Source organism: Ovis canadensis, chromosome 5, assembly GCF_042477335.2.
Source record: "Ovis canadensis isolate MfBH-ARS-UI-01 breed Bighorn chromosome 5, ARS-UI_OviCan_v2, whole genome shotgun sequence".
NCBI lineage: Eukaryota > Metazoa > Chordata > Mammalia > Artiodactyla > Bovidae > Ovis > Ovis canadensis.
In genome coordinates this window covers 52,884,596-52,905,800 of record NC_091249.1, presented here as the reverse complement: position 1 = coordinate 52,905,800, position 21,205 = coordinate 52,884,596, and the positions used below count along the sequence as shown (strand labels likewise).

The following is a 21,205-nucleotide window of genomic DNA, read 5'->3' as shown; positions in this document are numbered from 1 at the left end:
TAAGAGACTTGACAGCACCATTTGGCACACAAAGTTCATTCTAGATTCACCTGGTAATTGGAGTGACTGTGTTGGTTAAATGGCTTTATTCAAAGGAAAATAAACTTCTCTCATTCTACAACAAGAGAGAATTCTGCAACTTGGAGCAAGGTGCCTGCTGAAGTTAGGGTCCTGCCCTCCTACAGAGCCGGGGAAGTAGGGGCTCTATCTTCCTGGATGATTGCAATGAAAAGATATGGATCTCAAGTTTTTAAAAATTATTTAATTCATTTTAATTGGAGGCTCAAGTTTTTGAGAAAGACACTACTGGGTCTGAAAGCTGGCTAGAAGATGATTTCACTTTTAAAATGTTTGTGTACATTTCAGAGTCAAATAACTTACAAATTTCTCTAAAGTAAATGCTCTAAGAAAATGGGGGCAGGGAAAATGAAAGCCTTACATTTTTAATAGCATTTATTCTTACATCTGTTATACACTTTTCCTTCTCCTACTCTCTATTGAAAACTCCAATACTCTCATAGTCTTAAATCTATATCCACTTTTCCTAAACCTATAGCTATTTGCCATAAAATCCCTTCTCTCTCTCCCTTTGTATTATTTAGGCCCCTTTCTCTGGGGGCATACTAACTAGTTTTCAAGAGAAATAAGGATCAAATCTTGTTTGGTAACCATTGAGGACAAATGAGAGAGAAAGGGTTTCACTGCAGAGGGAAAGGACAGGGATAAGACAGAGAGCTGGGCACCGTCCTCTAGAAGAAACAGGAGACAGTTTACGTATATGATGGAGATGCCAGGTAAGTTGTTTCGTTTTGATGTTTACTCATTTATTTTTCCCTCAGGGTCAAGGTCATGGATATCTGGAACCACACCTCGCTATCAGACTTTATCCTTTTGGGTCTGTTCAGCTACTCACCATATGACTTCTTCCTATTTTCCCTTGTCCTTCTGGCCTCTGCTACAGCCCTGGCCAGCAACATCCTCTTCCTCCTGCTCACCCAGGCTGACAGGCGCCTGCACACTCCCATGTACTTTTTTCTCAGCCAGCTCTCCATCATGGACCTGACCATAATGGGCGCAGTGGTGCCCAAGATGGCAGCCAACTTCCTCTCGGGAAGTAAGTTCATCTCTCGGGGTGGCTGTGCCACTCAGATCTTCTTAGTGGTCATGGTAGGAGGAGCTGAGTGCTTCCTCCTAGCAGTCATGGCCTATGACAGGTATGTGGCTGTGTGTCACCCCCTGCGGTACCCTGTGCTCATGAACTGGAAGGCCTGCTGTCTGATGTCCTTGGCATCCTGGATGGGTGGAGTGGCTGACAGTGTGATTGACGTAGGGATGGTCTTCAGCTTCCCCTACTGTGGCTCTCTCCAGGTAGACCACTTCTTCTGTGAGGTCCCTGCCGTGCTGCGTCTCTCTTGTGCAGACATATCCCTCTTTGAGGACCTCATCTATGCTTGCTGCGTGATCATGCTGCTGCTGCCCTTGGGGGTCGTTGTGGCTTCCTATGCCTGTATCCTCATGGCTGTAATTAACATGACCTCCACTGAGGGGAAACAGAAGGCTCTGTCCACTTGCTCCTCCCACCTGGCTGTGGTGGGTCTTTACTATGGGGGAGCCATATTTAGCTACATGCAGAGAGCCTCTGCTAGGACTCCAGCAGGGGACCGAGCCACCTCCATCTTCTATACCATCCTCACCCCAATGCTCAACCCACTCATTTACAGCCTGAGGAACAAGGAGGTAATGAGGGCCTTGAAGAAGATGCAGAAGATGCAGGGGAGATAGAGAGTACAGACATACCCACCCTTCTGGGGCTTCCTCTCTTGTTCTTCTCCTTCGTCTATAAGCTCAGATTCTTTCGTGGCTTGCTTTCCTCTTCTGAACAAATTGAACCCTCTGCCTGGCTGGGGTGAAGCTATGAGCTGAGCAATCTGAAAACACTGAATGGAAGATGTCAAGGAAACAGATAGTAGTAATTAGTTTCACAATGAATCTTTCCTCCATGAGCACCTCTATTTTCATCTTATGAAGACCCATAGATAAATATTATTTACCATTTCCCCAGAATTGCTAGGGACAGTCTTTCTTCTGAACTCATATTAAAAGTGAGGAAGGAGAACCAATTTAAAATTCATTGCTCACTGAAATGTGATGCAAATGTCAGAGATGGAGTCTGACTTGTAGGAACTGTGTGACCTTGGACAAGGTTACTCCATTCTCTGGGTTTCACATTATCATCTGCACCAATAAAGTAAGCCCGACATGTTTCTTTTGTTATTAAACAATGGAAAGAGACTTGTGCCTTCTTGAAATTGTTCATTAAGTATACGAATCAGTGTGTAAAGACTAGAACTTCTTCATAGTCTTTCTCTAAGAATAACATCATGAAAGGTGAAGAGACTACAAGTGTGTCATTCCATTTGGGGGGGTGGGCAGGTTGATTCTTTATCATCAACACCAAGGTTATGATCTCAGAGAGATGGCAATTATCAGTTCTGAAGCAGGACCTGAGTTTCCTGTCCAGGAATTGAACCTAAGTAGTCTAGATGAAAACCAGAAATTCTACATGCTAATCCACCAGGGTAGAGAGGCTAGAAGTAAAGTTGCTCTGGATCTTGCCCCATTTGAAAGCAAGAATATTTTACGGAGGTAAAAACTGTAAAAACAAGTACAGAGTGTATTATTATTAGCACAACACAACATGTGCAAGAGCACAGAGAGAAGCAGTTTATTTATTTAAGACAGAGGCAAGGCAGAAATACACACCTGGAGAGAAAGGGTATGGGCGTCTTCCCTAAAGAGGAGGAGCGCAGTAAAGAGGTGGCTTATAATTTATCTAGGAACAGATCTTCTGGGTCTTGGTTCTCCTCTGGCCAAATATCTCACTTCTTTTTTCCACATCTGAACTTCCTTAGGACCCTCCCTGATATTCATGTACATCTTTTTGCTAAGCTGGATTCCAGTGCAAAGTCTAAAAGGACTATGACAACACATATTATGGGATGATGCCTCTCTCCTTAGGAGTCTTTTTGCATATGTGTAGTTGAGGAGACTTCCTTGGCCTCAGGAATGAGAGATGTGGTCTTCTTATCTCTTTACTCCAGCACAGTTCAGATCCTGCCATAACTTTGTGCTTGGAGTGTCTAAGAAAAATAAAATTCCAGTTTGACAAACTCCCGCAGCTCAAACCCTGGGCCCATCTACTAACTCAGTTGGGACAAAGATGAGGTGTGAGGATAAAACCCTGGCAGAAACTGGCTTCTATCAGGTTTTTAGTTCAAGAGCTCTGGAGGAATTTGGGCAATAATCTCTTGAGTCATGTCTTCTACAAATAGCTCCCTGAACACACTGGACCAAAAATCTCTTTTCAGTCATACTGCTTCCAAGAGACTTGCACTCATATCCTTAAAGCCTGTGGGGTTTTGGCAACCAGGTGGATGGAATGCACACACAGTGGTGAAGGAAAGAGGATAGCCCAGCCCTGGGAGAGTTTAGGGCCTGGCTACTGATACAAAATGTTCTAGGCAGAAGGGATGACTGAGCAAAGGCTGAGGACAGTGTTCTAGAGCAAAGCCAGCCAGGGATAAGCTGAGGCAGAGCTGGCTAGAAAACAAGGCCCACATCTCATAAGGTTTGATAGGCTATGTGAAGAGATAGGGTTTTGAGAAATGAGGAGTTATGATCTGCCCTCTCCGTTAGAAAAAAGAGAACCAACTTGGCACTTTGTATGATCCACCCAAAAATCCTATAGTAATTCAAGTGAGAAATGATGACACTTGGATCACAATGGAAAAAAATGCAGACTATAGCAGAAGTGAGCAGGTTCTGGGTACTTTTTTTTTCATCTTTTTTAAAAAAATTGAAGTATAGTTAATTTACAATGTTGTGTTCAGTTCAGTTCAGTCGCTCAGTCGTGTCTGACTCTTTGCGATCCCATGAATCGCAGCACGCCAGGCCTCCCTGTCCATCACCAACTCCCAGAGTTCACTCAGACTCACATCCATCGAGGCAGTGATGCCATCCAGCCGTCTCATCCTCAGTCGTCCCCTTCTCCTCCTGCCCCCAACCCCTCCCAGCATCAGAGTCTTTTCCAATGAGTCAACTCTTCGCATGAGGTGGCCAAAGTACTGGAGTTTCAGCTTTAGCATCGTTCCTTCCAAAGAACACCAGGGCTGAGGTCCTTCAGAATGGACTGGTTGGATCTCCTTGCAGTCCAGGGGACTCCCAAGAGTCTTCTCCAACATCACAGTTCAAATGCATCAATTCTTCGGTGCTCAGCCTTCTTCACAGTCCAGCTCATGTTAGTTTCATGTATACAGCAATGTGACTCAGAAAAGTATATCTATCTGTCTATATCTCTCTATATATACATTCTTTTTCAGACACTTTTCCTTTATAGGTTGTTACAGTATATTGAGTATAGTTAGTCTGGGTACATTTTGAAGGTCAAGCCAAGAGAAATTCCTAGCTTACAGTAGAACTGTAAGAATGACTGATGTGATTTCTGTCTTTGTGGAAGAGAACTGATGACCAGAACAATAGGAATGGTATGAATTTTGGTGCTTTCCTTTCCTCATTTTTCCTTCTTCAAGTAGAAGTCAGAACCCCATTATCTCTATCTTTGATTTTTTGCAATTCAAATATGATATACTTAAAATTTAGAGGTTTTTTTTGTTTTGGAAAGTGTTTTTCATATTTCATTTTTTAGAGATATAAAAAGTTAGCACATTATATTAGTTTCAGGTGTACAACGTAGTGATCTGATATTTGTGTTTATTGCAAGATAATCACCAAAATAATCATAGCTAACATAGGACACTATGTAATTACAAAAAATTTTCCCCCTGATGAGAACTTTAAGATCTATTCTCTTAACAACTTTCAAATATGCAATATGGTATAATATAATCAACTATAGTCAATGTTAACCATGTTGTACCTTACATCCCAAGACATGTTTATTTTATAGTTGAAAGACTGCATGTTTTGACCCTCTTCATCCATTTTTCCAGCCCTTCAACTCTCACCTCTGGCAACCACCAATCTATACACTATATCTATGAATTTGATTTTGCTCTTTTTTAGATTCCACATATAAATGAGATAATAAAGTATTTGTCATTCACTCTCTGACTCATTTCATTTACCATAATGTCCTCAAGGTCCATCCATGTTCTCATAATTGACAAGATTTTGTCTTTTTTATAGCAGAATAACATTTAATTGTGTGTGTGTGTGTATGTGTGTGTACACATTTCACATTTTCTTTATCCATTTATCCAATAATGAGCTATTAGATTGTTTTCACATCTTGGCCATTACAAGTAATGTTGCAATGAGCAGGGGGTTTAGATATCTTTTTGAGTTAGTGTTTTCATTTTCTTTGGATAAATACCTAAATGTAGAATTGCTGGATCATAAAGTAGCTCTACTTTAAATTTTTTGAGGAATCTCCATACTGTTTTTCATAGTGGCTACATCAATTTACATTTCCACTGACAGTGCACAAGTGTTTCCTTTTCTCAACATCCTTGCCAACACTTATTTTTTCTTTTTTAACAGCCATATTGACAGATGTGAGCTGATTTTGCTTTGCATTTCCCTGATGATTAGTGATATTAAGAATCTTTTCATGTGCTGGTTGCCATCTCTGTATCTTCTTTGGAATAATATCTCTTCAAATCTTTTCACCTATATTTTAATTGGTCTATTTGGGTGTTATTACTATTGAGTTGTGTGAACTCTTTATATAATTTGTATATTAATCCCTTATCCAGTATGTGATTTTCAGATATTCTTCACTTTCAGTAGGTTGTCCTTTCATTTTGTTGATAATTTCTTTTATTGTGCAAAAGCTTTTTAGTTTGATGGAGTCCCACTTGTTTATTTTTGCTATTGTTGCCTTTGTTTTTAGTGTCAGATGCAAAAAAATGATTGCTGAGACAATTTCAAGGATCTTCTAAAGGCTTTATTCTAGGAGTTTTAGTATATCAGGTCTCACATTCAACTCTTTAATTCATTTTGAGGTAATTTTTGTATATGGTATATGATAATGGCTCAGTTTCATTATATTGCATGTGATTGTTTAACTTTCCCAACAGCCTATATTGAAGAAAATTTCCCCTTTTGTGTTTTTCGGCTCAAAATATTATTCTGTAAATATTTGGTTTGAAGTTTAATTGGATCAAAACTTAACTGACCATATATTCATGGATTTATTTCTGGTCAGTTTTATTCCATTTTATCATGTGTCTGTTTTTGTGCCAGTACCATAGTGTTTGGTTATTTTATAGCTTGCTAATATAGTGTGAAATAAGGGAGTGTGACGCCTCCAGGTTTTCTCTTTCTTCTCAAGATTGCTTTGGTTACTTGGGATCTTTTGTGATTCTTTACAAATTTTAAGGTTGTTCTATTTCTGTGAAAATGCCATTGGAATTTTGATAGAATTTTCATTGAATTTGAAGATTGCTTTTAGCAGTATGGACACTTAAACAATTTTAATTTTACTCATCTATGAGCAGGAAATATTTTTCTATTTATTTGTGTCTTGTTCAACTTCTCTCATCAATGTCTTATACTCTTCATTGTATAGGTCTTTTATATATTTGATTAAATTTATTCCTAGACTATTTTTATTATTTTTGAGGCATTTGTAAATGAAACCATTTTTTTAATATTTAATAGTTCATTACTTGTGTTTGCAACAGATTTTCATATATTGATTTTGTATTCTGCAACTTTACTGAATTTGTTGGTTAGTTAATAGATATTTTTGGCGAAAAAAATCTGGAGAGTTTTTTTAATATAGTATATGTTATCTGCAAATAGTGATCATTTTTATTCTTTTCCATTTGGATTACATTTATTTCTTTTTCTTGCCTAAGTGCTGTAGCTAGGATTTCCAATACTATGTAGAATAAAAGTGGCAAGAGTGAGCATTCTTGTCTTGTTCCTGATCTTAGAGGAAAAGCTCTTTATTTTTTCACTGTTGAGTATGATATTCACTGTAAGCTTGCTGTATATGGTCTCTATTACTTGAGTTACATGACGTCTATACTCACTGTTGAAAGTTTTTTTTCATAAATAGATGTTGAATTTTGTCAAATGCTCTTTCTGTGTCCACTGAGGTAACCATGTGATTTTTATGCTTAATTTTGTTAATGTGGTATATTGCCTCAATTTACTTCTGAATGTGGAGCCACCCTTGCATCCCTGGACTAAATCCCAGTTGATCATGGTGTATGATCTTTGTCATGTATTGTTAAATTTGGTTCACCAATATTTTGTTGAGAATTTTTACATCTAAGTGCCCTGGTGGTATTGATGTGTCATTTTCTTTCTTTTTGCCATCTTTGTCTGGTTTTGTATCAAGGTAAGGCTGACCTGGTAAAATAAGTTGAAAGCATCCCCTTCTCTTCTGTTTTTTTGGAAGAGTTTGAGAATTTGGGTATTAATTCTTCTTTGAATTTTGGTTTTGGATTCTTGTTTGGTCAGAGGTTTTTTGTTGTTCTTTTTTTTGTAACAAAGGCAAGATTTTATGTTTAAAAAGGAAATGAAATTACAGATGCATGAAGAGCAAAAGTTTAAAATACCAAAGACATTTTGTTTGATGCACTTAATATCAATATTTGGAGGGATTTTTAAGATTTAAAAATAAGGCATTAATAATAGCACTGTACAATAATATTTAAAAGACCAAGAAAATGAAAACATCTTTTTACCATATTTTCACAAACTGCTCTAAAGATAGAAAACTCGTGCTCAGTTGTTTTTCCTTTGCTTTAACATAAGTTATCAATAATTCTAAACCAGTCTAAAATGTATTGTTCATGAATCAAATCTAAGCATTCATATCTGCAAAAATGTTTTGCAATGAGTCCTCAACCTACAGAGAGACTAGAGTTTACTTTCAAATTGTATGACTGGCTTCCAATAATCCCTTATCAGTAGACTTACAAGCAAAATACCAGATATTAAGGATCAGATTTAATTCTTTGGTATAAGCATGAAAGTGTTATTGATAGCTTTTCATGTCTAGCATAAACCAAGTAACTGAAGGACCCTGAGAGACAACAGTGAAGTCTAGTATACCCTGCAATGCAGGCGGGAGTCATAACAATATTTATGTTTTAACAGGGAAAATCAACACAACACACTGCAGGAAAACTAACACCTACTTAGAGGTTTTAACATTACAGCATATCAAAAATTAAGCTTCAAAATGACCAAACTTGTATAAAATGTAGTTTGAATATTTTGTTGCACTTTGTTGCATTTTGCTGTATTTATACCATAACTTAAAATGTACAACTATCTGAGGACTTTTAGCACTAGCTTGGCACAACAAATTAACTCCTTCTAGCCCTCCAGAATGTGAGGGTGGAAAACCCTTTTCTCACTATAAATACCTGAACTTTACACAAGAAATCAGAAACAAAGGTACAGAACAAGGTTATAATAATGTTAACTATTATCATTTTGCACTTTTTACCTTGTGACATATACATTTTTTAGAGTTGTATACTGTTTAACTAAAAAGGAACTAAAAAGCCTCTTGATGAAAGTGAAAGAGGAGAGTGAAAAAGTTGGCTTAAAGCTCAACATTCAGAAAACGAAGATCATGGCATCTGGTCCCATCACTTCATGGGAAATAGATGGGGAAACAGTGGAAACAGTGTCAGACTTTATTTTGGGGGGCTTCAAAATCACTGCAGATGGTGATTTCAGCCATGAAATTAAAAGACACTTACTCCTTGGAAGAAAAGTTATGACCAACCTAAATAGTATATTCAAAAGCAGAGACATTACTTTGCTGACTAAGGTCCGTCTAGTCAAGGCTATGGTTTTTCCAGTGGTCATGTATGGATGTGAGAGTTGGACTGTGAAGAAGGCTGAGCGCCGAAGAATTGATGCTTTTGAACTGTGGTGTTGGAGAAGACTCTTGAGAGTCCCTTGGACTGCAAGGAGATCCAACCAGTCCATTCTAAAGGAGATTAACCCTGGGATTTCTTTGGAAGGAATGATGCTAAAGCTGAAACTCCAGTACTTTGGCCACCTCATGCGAAGAGTCGACTCATTGGAAAAGTCTCTGAAGCTGGGAGGGATTGGGAGCAGGAAGAGAAGGGCACGACAGAGGATGAGATGGCTGGATGGCATCACAGACTCGATGGACATGAGTCTGAGTGAACTACAGGAGTTGGTGATGGACAGGGAGGCCTGGCGTTCTGTGATTCATGGGGTCGCAAAGAGTCGGACATGAATGAGTGACTGAACTGAACTGAACTGTTTAACTTAGTAAACTTAAAATTTAACTTTTTCAAATAAGAGGTCTAGGACTTTATGGCTAATTTTCCCATCAAAACATCTAAGGGACTCAATCCATTTTAATTATAATTATTTGGAATATCATCTGAAGAATTCTTTGGCCACACTAGACTCAAAACTACACTAAATCCAAACAGTACACCTATGAGTTAGGTGTTAAAAGTCTTCACCTCAGCTACCATCTTCCACCTGCTATTTTCTCTCCACACAAATTACCAGATTTTTACTCTGGACTTTCCTCCAATTAGGCTCTATCAGATAACTTTGTAAACACCATTTATGGCCTTCAAACACCACATTTTATTTTATTTTTAATTTATTTATTTTAATTGGAGGCTAAATTACTTTACAATATTGTAGTGGGTTGTGGCATACATTGACATGAATCAACCATGGGTGTACATGTGTTCTCCATCTGGAACCCCCCTCCCACCTCTCTCCTCATCCTATCCCTCAGGGTCATCCCAGGGCACCAGCCCTGAGCACCTTGTCTCATGCATTGAACCTGGACTGGCAATCTGTTTCACATGTGATAATATACATGATTCAATGCTATTCTCTCAAATCATCCCACCCTCGCCTTCTCCCAGAATCCAAAAGACTGTTCTATATATCTGTATCTCTTTTGCTATCTTGATAAGGTCATCGTTACCATCTTTCTAAATTCAATATATATGCGTTAGTATACTGTATCGGTGTTTTTCGTTCTGACTTACTTCACTCTGTATAATAGGCTCCAGTTTCATGCACCTCATTAGAACTGATTCAAATATATTGTTTTTAATGGCTGAGTAATATTGCATTGTGTATATGTACCACAGCTTTCTTATCCATTTGTCTATCGATGGACATCTAGGTTGCTTCCATGACCTGGCTATTATAAACAGTGCTGTGATGAACATTGGGGTACACGCATCTCTTTCAATTCTGGTTTCCTCAGTGTGTATGCCCAGCAGTGCGATTGCTGGGTCATATGGCAGTTCTATTTCCAGTTTTTTAAGGAATCTCCACACTGTTCTCCATAGTGGCTGTACTAGTTTGCATTCCCACCAACAGTGTAAGAGGGTTTCCTTAATTTCTCCACACCCTCTCCGGCATTTATTGCTTGTAGACTTTTGGATAGCAGCCATTCTGACTGGCGTGAGATGGTACCTCATTGTGGCTTTGATTTGCATTTCTCTGATAATGAGTGATATTAAGCATTTTTTCATGTGTTTGTTAGCCATCTGTATGTCTTCTTTGGAGAAATGTCTGTTTAGTTCTTTGGCCCATTTTTTGATTGGGTCGTTTATTTTTCTGGAATTGAGCAGCAGGAGTTGCTTGTATATTTTTGAGAATTATTCTTTGTCAGTTGCTTAGTTTGCTATTATTTTTTCCCATTCTGAAGGCTGTCTTTTCACATTGCTTATAGTTTCCTTCGTTGTGCAAAAGCTTTTAAGCTTAATTAGGTCCCATTTGTTTATTTTTGCTTTTATTTCCATTACTGTAGGAGGTGGTTCATAGAGGATCCTGCTGTGATTTATGTCAGGGAGTGTTTTGCCTATATTCTCCTCTAGGCGTTTTATAGTTTCTGGTCTTACGTTTATATATTTAATCCATTTTGAGTTTATTTTTGTGTATGGTGTTAGAAAGTGTTCTAGTTTCATTCTTTTACAAGTGGTTGACCAGTTTTCCCAGCATCACTTGTTAAAGAGATGGTCTTTTCTCCATTGTATATTCTTGCCTCCTTTGTCAAACATAAGGTATCCATAGGTGTGTGGATTTATCTCTGGGCTTTCTATTTTGTTCTATTGATCTATATTTCTGTCTTTGTGCCAGAACCATACTGTCTTGATGACTGAAGCTTTGTAGCATAGCCTGAAGTCAGGCAGGTTGATTCCTTAAGGTTCATTCTTCTTTCTCAAGATTGCTTTGGCTATTCGAGGTTTTTTGTATTTCCATACAAATTGTGAAATTATTTGTTCTAGTTCTGAGAAAAATAACATTGGTAGCTTCATAGGGATTGCATTGAATCTACAGATTGCTTTAGGTAGTATACTCATTTTCATTATAGTGATTCTTCCAATCCATGAACATGGTATATTTCTCCATCTATTAGTGTCTTCTTTGATTTCTTTCATCAGTGTTTTATAGTTTTCTATATATAGGCTTTTGTTTCTTTAGGTAGATTTATTAGTAAGTATTTTATTCTTTTCATTGCAATGGTGAATGGGATTGTTTCCTTAATTTCTCTTTCTGTTTTCTCATTGTTCGTGTATAGGAACGTCTGTGTGTTAATTTTATATTCTGCAACTTTACTATATTCATTGATTAGCTCTAGTAAGTTTTCTGGTGGAGTCTTTAGGGTTTTCTATGAAGAGGATCATGTCATCTGCAAACAGTGAGAGTTTTACTTCTTCTTTTCCAATCTGGATCCTTTTTATTTATTTTTCTTCTCTGATTGCTGTGGCTAAAACTTCCAAAACTATGTTGAATAGTAGCGGTGAGAGTGGGCACCCTTGTCTTGTTCCTGACTTTAGGGGAAATGCTTTCAATTTTTCACCATTGAGGATAATGTTTGCTGTGGGTTTGTCATATATAGCTTTTATTATGTTGAGGCATGTTCCTTCTATTCCTGTTTTCTGGAGGGTTTTCATCATAAATGGATGTTGAAATTTGTCAAAGGTTTCTCTGCATCTATTTAGATAATCATATGGTTTTTATCTTTTAATTTGTTAATGTGGTATATTACATTGATTGATTTGTGGATATTAAAGAATCCTTGCATCCCTGGGATAAAGCCCAGTTGGTCATGATGTATGATCTTTTTAATATGTTGTTGGATTCTGTTTGCTAGGATTTTGTGAAGGATTTTTTGCATCTGTGTTCATCAGTGATATTGGCCTGTAATTTTCTTCCTTTCTTTCTTTTTTTTTTTTTTTTTTTGGTGGCATCTTTGTCTGGTTTTGGTATTAGGGTGATGGTGACTTCATAGAATGAGTTTGAAAGTTTACCTTCCTCTGCAATTTTCTGGAAGAGTTTGAGTAAGATAGGTGTTAGCTCTTCTCTAAGTTTTTGGTAGAATTCAGCTGTGAAGCCTTCTGGCCATGGGCTTTTGTTTGCTGGAAGATTTCTGATTACAGTTTCAATTTCTGTGCTTGTAATGGGCCTGTTAAGATTTTCTATTTCTTACTGGTTCAGTTTTGAAAAGTTATACTTTTCTAAGAATTGTCCATTTCTTCCAAGTTGTCCATTTTATTGGCATATAGTTGCTGATAGTAGTCTCTTTTGATCCTTTGTATTTTTGTGTTGTCTGTTGTGATTTCTCCATTTTCATTTCTAATTTTGTTGATCTGACTTTTTGTTTCTTGATGAATCTGGCTAATGGTTTGTCAATTTTATTTATCTTCTCAAAGAACCAGCTTTTAGCTTTGTTGATTTTTGCTATGGTCTCTTTTGTTTCTTTTGCATTTATTTCTGCCCTAATTTTTAAATAATTTCTTTCCTTATGATAGCCCTCGTGCTCTTCATTTCTTCCTTTACTAGTCGCTTTAGGTGTAGAGTGGACTTCCCTGGTGGCTCAGAGGGTAAAAGCATCTGGCTACAATGCGGGACACCTGGGTTCAATCCCTGGGTCAGGAAGATACCCTGGAGAAGGAAATGGCAACCCACTCCAGTACTCTTGCCTGGAAAATCCCATGGACAGAGGAGCCTGGTGGCTGCAGTCTATGGGGTCGCAAAGAGTCAGACACAACTGAGCGACTTCACTTCACTTCATTTAGGTGTAGAGTTAGGTTATTTATTTGACTTTTTTCTTGTTTCTTGAGGTAAGCCTGTATTGTTATGAACCTTCCCTTTAGCACTGCTTTTACAGTGTCCCATAGGTTTTGAGTTGTTTCAAACATCACATTTTAAACTGAGACTAATGCCTGAAGTCACATTTCTTGTTTTAAAAAGTTCAGCATTAAAGATTTACAACTCTGGAGGATTAACCTAATGTTATTTGAAAAATGAACCAAGTTACAAATATCCCCATAACTCTTAAACCCCAAACTGAAATTCTAATACTTTTTATATCTCTAATGGAGAAAAGACAACTGCAGTTATTACATGAACAGTATTAAAGTATAAGTGACAGCAACAAAGGGACCTACTTTAAATTTTGAAGACCAAGATTTACCATGGCAAGGTGTAAAAAATGGGCAAAGGTGATGAGATCCTAAATACTACTATCATAAAATAATCAATTTCTGTCTTTCCACCTTCTTTCTGCTACATGAGAAATCAAAACAGTCAAACAGAATTGTTCTGTCTGGACCAACCATGAAATCTTTAAGAACATATAGGTATAGTCCCTCTTATTCTTTCAGGCTATTATTTATACATGTTTAAAAAATACTTCAAAAACAAAAATGAGTTATTTAGCCTTGTGAATATTTTGAAATAAAGTTTCTTGAATTTCTGTGATGAACTCTTCAAGCAATTAAATTTTTAAGAGTCATCATTCAAAAGTTCCTTTGACATGGGATCTATCCCATGGTTACAAAGCGGCTACCTCCTTTGTTGAAAGTGGCTCTCTGTTCCTTCAGGATCCCAAGTGGCTCATTAAAAGTCATCCCCATCTGTTTTCCAACACTGTTTATTTCAAATTGTAGGGGGACACCTTTAGGAACTTTCTTTACATCAGATTGATCCCGTTTTGTCAAGAATGAGGGCACAGCAGTACGAGTTGATTGTGGTTTCTGAGTTACTGGGCACTGCGCTCCTCCTGGATTATCAATGGATACAGTCAAAATTCCTCCATTTGTGATAGAAGTTCTCTATTGATGAGTTCTCTTTGCTACTACATCATCTAGTTGCTCTGCGTTCGGCTGGGCCTGAACCTTCAGGCCTCTTCTGAAAAGAAAAGCTCCCTGACAAGTGTCTTTCTGATGACTTAATTTATTTCCACTCCTGGTAAAACCGGCTGGAATGTAATTTTTTCTATTTAACTGGTTAGGTCTGTGAGAGCTGCAACTGGTTATCCCTGCTCTATTCATTTAGTCTCAGAAGGTTTGCCTTCCTTTCTAATGTTGGAAAATATCGTTCTATAGTCTTGTCACTCAGAGGTGGTCAATTCATAGGACTAATTCTTTTTTGAATTCCAGTTGCTTTCCTAGATGCAAGGCCAGTGATAACTCCATAAGGACGTCTATTCCCAGGCATCACTCTTCTTCTATGGCTCAGACTATTCTTACCAAAACCAGAATTCCATTGAATAGCCCTTCTTACTCTCATTCTGAATTGCCTGGCACCACTTTGCTGAAGTCTTCTATTTAATATCAGGAAATTCTGCTTCTTTCCTTCCTTTAGATTCAATTTGATGATATCATCCTCAGTTCAGTTCAGTCGCTCAGTCGTGTCCGACTTTTTGCGACCCCATGAATCTCAGCATGCCAGGCCTCCCTGTCCATCACCATCTCCTGGAGTTCACTCAAACTTATGTCCATCGTCCATCGAGTCGGTGATGCCATCCAGCCATCTCATTCTCTGTCGTACCCTTCTCCTCCTGCCCCCAGTCCCTCCCAGCATCAGGGTCTTTTCCAAAGAGTCAACACTTGGCATGAGGTGACCAAAGTACTAGAGTTTCAGCTTTAGCATCATTCCTTCCAAAGAAATCCCAGGGTTGATCTCCTTTAGAATGGACTGGTTGGATCTCCTTGCAGTCCAAGGGACTCTCAAGAGTTTTCTCCAACACCACAGTTCCTAAAACATATCAATTCTGTCCAGGTTTTCATTGCTTCGGGCTTTTGGCGGCCCTGTGGCTCATATTAACTGGGTACTAAATTGGTTCATGGGAGAAGGCAATGGCACCCCACTCCAGTACTCTTGCCTGGAAACCCCCACGGACGGAGGAGCCTGGTGGGCTGCAGTCCATGGGATCACTAAGAGTAGAACACGACTGAGTCACTTCACTTTCACTTTTCACTTTCATGCATTGGAGAAGGAAATGGCAACCCACTCCAGTGTTCTTGCCTGGAGAATCCCAGGGACTGGGGAGCCTGGTGGGCTGCCATCTATAGGGTCGCATAGAGTCGGACACGACTGAAGTGACTTAGCAGCAGCAGCAGCAGCAGCAAGTAGCTACACAGCTTCTTTATTTGTTTTGGTTTGCATAGATCACTTAAATTTCAGTCTGTGTGCCCTTACTTCAGAAGTTAGTCTCTTATACGCAGCATTAGATGAGTCTTTTCTTATAATATTTCACCCTTATTTACCTTAAGTGTTTTTTATTGTATCTCTTTGTGTAACTTTTTTTTAAGCAACTCTAGATATTGAACTATACACATAGCTTTTCAAAATCTACCAATATTAACATTTTATCCATATGAGTGAGTTAGAAAACTTATTTCCCTTTATGTCCCTTTATCCAATGCATTTTAACTTAATTTTCTAAAGTATTTCCTAAATTTATTGAGAACCACATTAGACAATGTAATATTTTTCTTCATCCTTCAAACATAATTTGGAAAACTAAAATATTTCTCATATTTTTGTTCTTTATTTTTTTTCCCAAGAATCCTTATTTTATCATTTGTATTCTGTTTAGAAAAATTCTTTAAGTCATTTTTTTAGAGCAGATTTTCTCCCAACAGATTCTCTTAGTTTTCTTAAATTATTTCATTTCCTTTTCTTTACTAAAATATATTTTCAAAAGATATCAAATGACAATTCTTTTCCTTTAGGACTTAAATACTGTTGTGTCTCTTCCTTCTGTCCATTACTGTTTCCTATAAGAAATTTGCTGTCAAAAGATTTGTCCCACTGTATGTAATATGTCCTTTCTCACTCACTACTTTAATTAATTTTCATTTTGTTTAATTTTCAGAAGTCTGGCTATGATGTCATTGCTTGGATTGCTTTGGGTTTATCTTGTTAGAGGTTTTTTCAACTTCTTAAAGCTCTAGGTTATTCATTTATCTATTGGCTACCTATAGTGAGTTTTTGTTTGCATACTTTTTCAGCTCCACCCTCCTTCATCTACTTTCTGGAACTTTGATCACATGATTGCTAGATCTTCTGTTACAGTGCAGACATGTCCTGAGGCTGTTCCTCTTTTCTTAGTCAATCTTCTTTATATTGTTCACATTAGGTACTCCCTCTTGTAATATCTTCAGATTCACTGATTCTTTTCTTTGTCTTCTCCTTTTTGTTCTTTAGTACAACCATTGGGTTTTAAATTTCAGATATTTTACTCTGAGTTCTAAAATTTTTCATGTTTTTCATTTTATCTTCTCCTTCTTTGTTGAGATCGTCTCTTTTTTATTTGTCTTGAATGTATTTTAATTGCCTATGGAGGCATTTTTATAATAGTTGATTTAAGATCTTTCATGCATTTTGACATATCATCATTTCAATTTTGGCATCTGTTGTCTTCTCATTTAGTTTGAGTTTTTCCTGGATTTTTGATATCATGAATGATATGTGATCATAACTTGGACATTTGGGATATTATAAGGCTGTGGTTTTCAGACTTTAATTTTTGTAGGTCTCCTCTAAGACTGTTCCACTGGATAAAAGGAGGGTTACCACCTCATTAGTGACAGGTGGGTATGGAAATACAATTTCTCCACTTAGTCTCTACTGACACCTAGGTGTTGTGGTGGGAGTAAATTATGTAGGTCTTTTTGATTGACATCTGTAATTACAATTAATTGTGTATAATTATGTGATGAATATTTTTGTTACTGCTAATTTCCTTTTCTTGTGCCTTCATGATGTTAATATAATTTCACCAGGTTTCTCATGATTATTGTTTATAAGATATATCTTTCCCTATTCTTTCACTTTCTTATCTATTCTTTAGTTTTAAAGTGAGTTGCTTATAAAAAGTACCATATCATAAGCTCTTTTTATTTTTTAAACCTCTGGCTAAATATTCATTTCCATTGAAATGTTTAGTTCATTTATATTTATTGTAGTTATTGCTCTGGTTGAATTGAAATCTAACATGTTTTTCCTTGTTTTCCACTTCTATCATCTGTTATTCATTTACAAAAATGATTTCTCCTATTGACATTCTTTTAAATTAATCAAAATTGGCATTCAATTTTTTCCCCTCACCTTTTAGGTATATCACTTTCTCTCGTTTTTAGTTTTAAGCGGCTGTTGTAATATTTACAATATGCATCTTCCACAGTTTACTATCTGATTTAATGATGTATCAATTCAGGTATAACAAATTTACAATTTTCTCTAACAAAACACTGGCAAACCCATGATTGAGAGCACTCTGTTTTCTGGCTCCATCCCTTCTTCCAATTAGCAGGCAATTTAATATTGTGGCAATACTCTTGCTGAGCTTCAGTTCATAGTCTAAATTTATGAATATGGAGACCGTTCATATTCTTGCCTGGAGAATTCCATGCTGGTAGGAAGATCCAGGAAGATCTTTCTTTCTTCTGTTAGTTATTTCTCTGTCTACTATTTGTCTTGGAGGGGAAGATAATACAGTACTCCCAAATATTCCACTTTTCTGTAATGATTATTTTGAGTGAAAGGAACTTGAAACCTTCTCTGAACTCCTGTTATGGGTCTATAAACATATCCTCCAAAACAAGTGTAGTTGTCATGAATCCCTTCCCCAGGAGTTTTAACACAAATGAAAATTTGACTCTCATCATGGGAAGAGACACTAGAAGTGATACCACAACCAGATGAACTTTGTCAGAAACTATCATATCTCCTGTCTACCCTTCTAAGTCCCATTTATCTTTCCTAAAAATCATGTGCTGCTGCTACTGCTGCTAAGTCACTTCAGTCGTGTCTGACTCTGTGCAACTCCATAGATGCCAGCCCACCAGGCTCCCCCGTGCCTGGGATCCTCCAGGCAAGAATACTGGAGTGGGTTGTATTTTCCCTTAATTGGCCTATATCCTCTCTCCTCTTTTGCAATTAAGATGGTGTTTAAGCCTGAATGCTAAGTCATCTCAGAGTTATGCACTTTCCTGGGCTATCTCCTATGTACACATTAGTTATGCATACATGTATACTTAGTCATACATGTCATGCTTAGTCATGTCCAACTCTCCAGGGGAGCTCTCCAGGCTCCTCTGTCCATGGAATTCTCAGGCAAGACTATTGGAGTGGGTTGCTGTGCCCTCCTCTGGGGGATCTTCCTGACCCTGGGACTGAACCCATGTCTCCTGCTGCTCCTACATTAGCAGATAGGTTCTTTACCACTGCACCACCTGGGAAGATCTGCATACATTCGTGGTAATAAATTTTTTTTTTCTTGTCTGTTTCTTTTTCTCTTGGTCTTTTATTACAAAAGTCAGTGAAGAACTCAGAAAGGTAGACTGCCTGCCATAGAGTCTCTGCCAAAATGCAAGTGATCAGGACTGATTTCCCTGCTGTACCAAACTCTGAATAAGCAGCTTTTACCTTCCTTGTTCGGCTGGTCCTCATTTAAATCCACAATGCCCAATAATTATTTGTTGAATGAACAACCAATAATTGAGTAGAAAAATTATAGGACATCAGTTGAATACAAGATTTGCAGAAGAACTAACTAATCTCTACTTCTCATTATTCACAATTAAATTCTCAGAATGGAGCTAGACATTTGCTCTGATATTCTTTGGTGATCACATTGTCTCCCAGCCCCTGTGGGTGATGTGAGGGTGAAGAACCCCAAGGGAAGCATATGTGGATGTGTCAAGGGATGTCTCGTGTGTGCCTCCTCCCTTTGTTTAGGTGGGACTCTGGGGTATTTTTCAGATCCAGGGTTATGGGGAATAAATTTTGTCCTATAGCCATTTCATTAATTTTGGCTTCTTCCTTGAAGTAGAGTTTCTGTCCATCCCCTGGGGTCACTATGTACTGAATTGGGTCTCAAGATATCTGCTCTCCAACTAAAGGTATAAACCTGGGATATGAGCTCATCAATTTTGTAAGAAGGAGAAGAATATCTTGGATAGTTAATTGTAAAATTTTTAGTTAGAGCTGTGGAGTTAGAGGAGACTCTGTGTAAGAGTCTTTCTCAGATGACAGCTTGCTCATGCATTGTTCTGAGGACTAGATCTTTGCATACTTCTTAGGTCTGACCCATCTCTGCTATACTCCACTGGGTGGAGTAGAAGGTGAACTCTAGGGAACTGAATGGGTCTGGTAAGTGCTGAAGAGGGTGAGGGAAGACTAAACAGATGAGGGACAAAAGTGACTGGGAAGGGGAAGAAGCGGATCTGACTTCCGAGTTCAGTCTATAGAGTGTCAGGCTGGATACAAAGATACCTCCTTGTTGCCAAAGTCAGAGACTTGAAAGATGGTATTCTTAGTTTTCTTGAGCAAAATTGCTATCATTGCTTACTGTTCTCCAGTCTCTGGACTCAGTTCCAAAGTAGGAAGACAGACCTGTTGTGTCATTGCCTCAAATGTGCCCCCATCAGGCTGGCGTCCATGGCTATGCTTCATTCCTGCTTGTGCTGATCAGGTATCTACCTCCTTGAGCTATTCTCTGGCTCTCTTGGCTGGTATATCTCTGTATCTCACTATGTCGTAGGATTTCTCTGTCTCCTGCCGTGATCTCCTGATTCTAGCCATTTATCTCATCTCTGCTAAGATGAAAATGGCATTGTGCAGGCACATTGACCTATACCAGTGTGTAAACCTATATTTCATTAGAATTACTTGGGGATCTTTCAAAAAAATCATATGATGAGACCTTATCCAGACCCAGTACCCATAGTCCCTGCAGTGGAACCAAGATGTGCACATTTCTGAAGACATTCTCTTTAACGTCTTAGAGACAGACATAACATGACCCCAGTCATGACCACCGGACTCCAGCAATCTCATTCTTCCTATCTTTTCTATTCATAATTATCTTCCTAATGGAAGTCTGTTTCTCTTTGACATTCTTTCCAGTTTTTATTAGAGGGAATGCTTGAATTGCAATTGTGACATCAAACAAGACAGAAGCAGCACACTCCAAAAATGCACCCCTGGAGACCCACCACTTGTGGTGTGAGCACTGACTATTTCTTCCTTGGTAAGTTCAGTGAGTGTCACTGACTCTTGGAACAGTTACTGGTTCTAACCAGTTTAGAGTCAACTGAGTTTAGGCACTAAAGAGACTGATGGACAACTGAGAGATAGTCATGTCCAAGTCCCTGCCCTCACATACCCCACAGTTCAAGTAATGGAGTAGGGTGAAGGGTTGGCATACTTCCAGAGAGGCATTTCTGAGGCTCTCTTGTGTATTTGACATGACACTGTTGTGTCACAACTCTGTTGTAGTGCCTGCTGTGTTGGGAAAATATAATTAAAAGCCAAGTCAGTCTCTTCCCCATTTTTAAAACCTATCCACAAAGGTAGAAGAGAAAGAAAACAGTTTTTTAAAATTATTTATTTATTTTATTTTTGGTTGTGCTGGATCTTTGTTGCTGCTCAGGCTTTGCTATAGTTGTGGTGAGTGGGGCACAATCTCTCATTGAGGTGCTCAGACTTCTTACAGAAATGGCTTCTTCTGTTGTGGAGCATGGTCTCTAGGGCATGTGGGATTCAGTAGATGTGGTTCCCAGGCTCTAGAGCACAGGCTCAATAGTTGTGGCACAAGGACTTAGTTGCTCCGCAATATGTGGGCTCTTCCCAGGCTAGGGATGGAAGATTCTTTACCACTGAGCCATCAGGGAAGCCCAGAAAGCAGTTTTATTTTTGTATAAACATTAAGTCAGAATTTGATGTGTGTTTACAGGTAATCAGCTAAGAGGTTGCAAAGACAGAGGAATTTGAACCCTTTGTACAGCCAGGCAGTGACTACTCATTACTTGCATGCTCTCAAGATAAACAATAATAGTCCTCAAGGAAGAGGAATTGACAGTACCATTTGTCACATGGAGTTCATTCTAGATTCACCTGGTAATTG

The 21,205-nt window shown here is 38.2% G+C and overlaps 1 protein-coding gene and 1 pseudogene across 1 annotated transcript; one reads left to right on the top strand and one right to left on the bottom strand.

The window, feature by feature from the left end:
* The first annotated feature begins 849 nt into the window (after positions 1 to 849).
* Positions 850 to 1,782, top strand: LOC138441215 (olfactory receptor 2M3-like). Its single transcript, XM_069591867.1, has one exon. It carries the CDS (start codon positions 850 to 852, stop codon positions 1,780 to 1,782), a length of 933 nt encoding a protein of 310 aa, XP_069447968.1.
* A 12,047-nt stretch (positions 1,783 to 13,829) lies between these two features.
* Positions 13,830 to 15,135, bottom strand: LOC138441217 (UAP56-interacting factor-like; annotated as a pseudogene).
* Positions 15,136 to 21,205: the final 6,070 nt, after the last annotated feature.

Bases quoted from the DNA above. Each gene is read 5' to 3' on its own strand.
- LOC138441215 (XM_069591867.1), top strand. From the start codon at position 850: ATGGATATCTGGAACCACACCTCGCTATCAGACTTTATCCTTTTGGGT.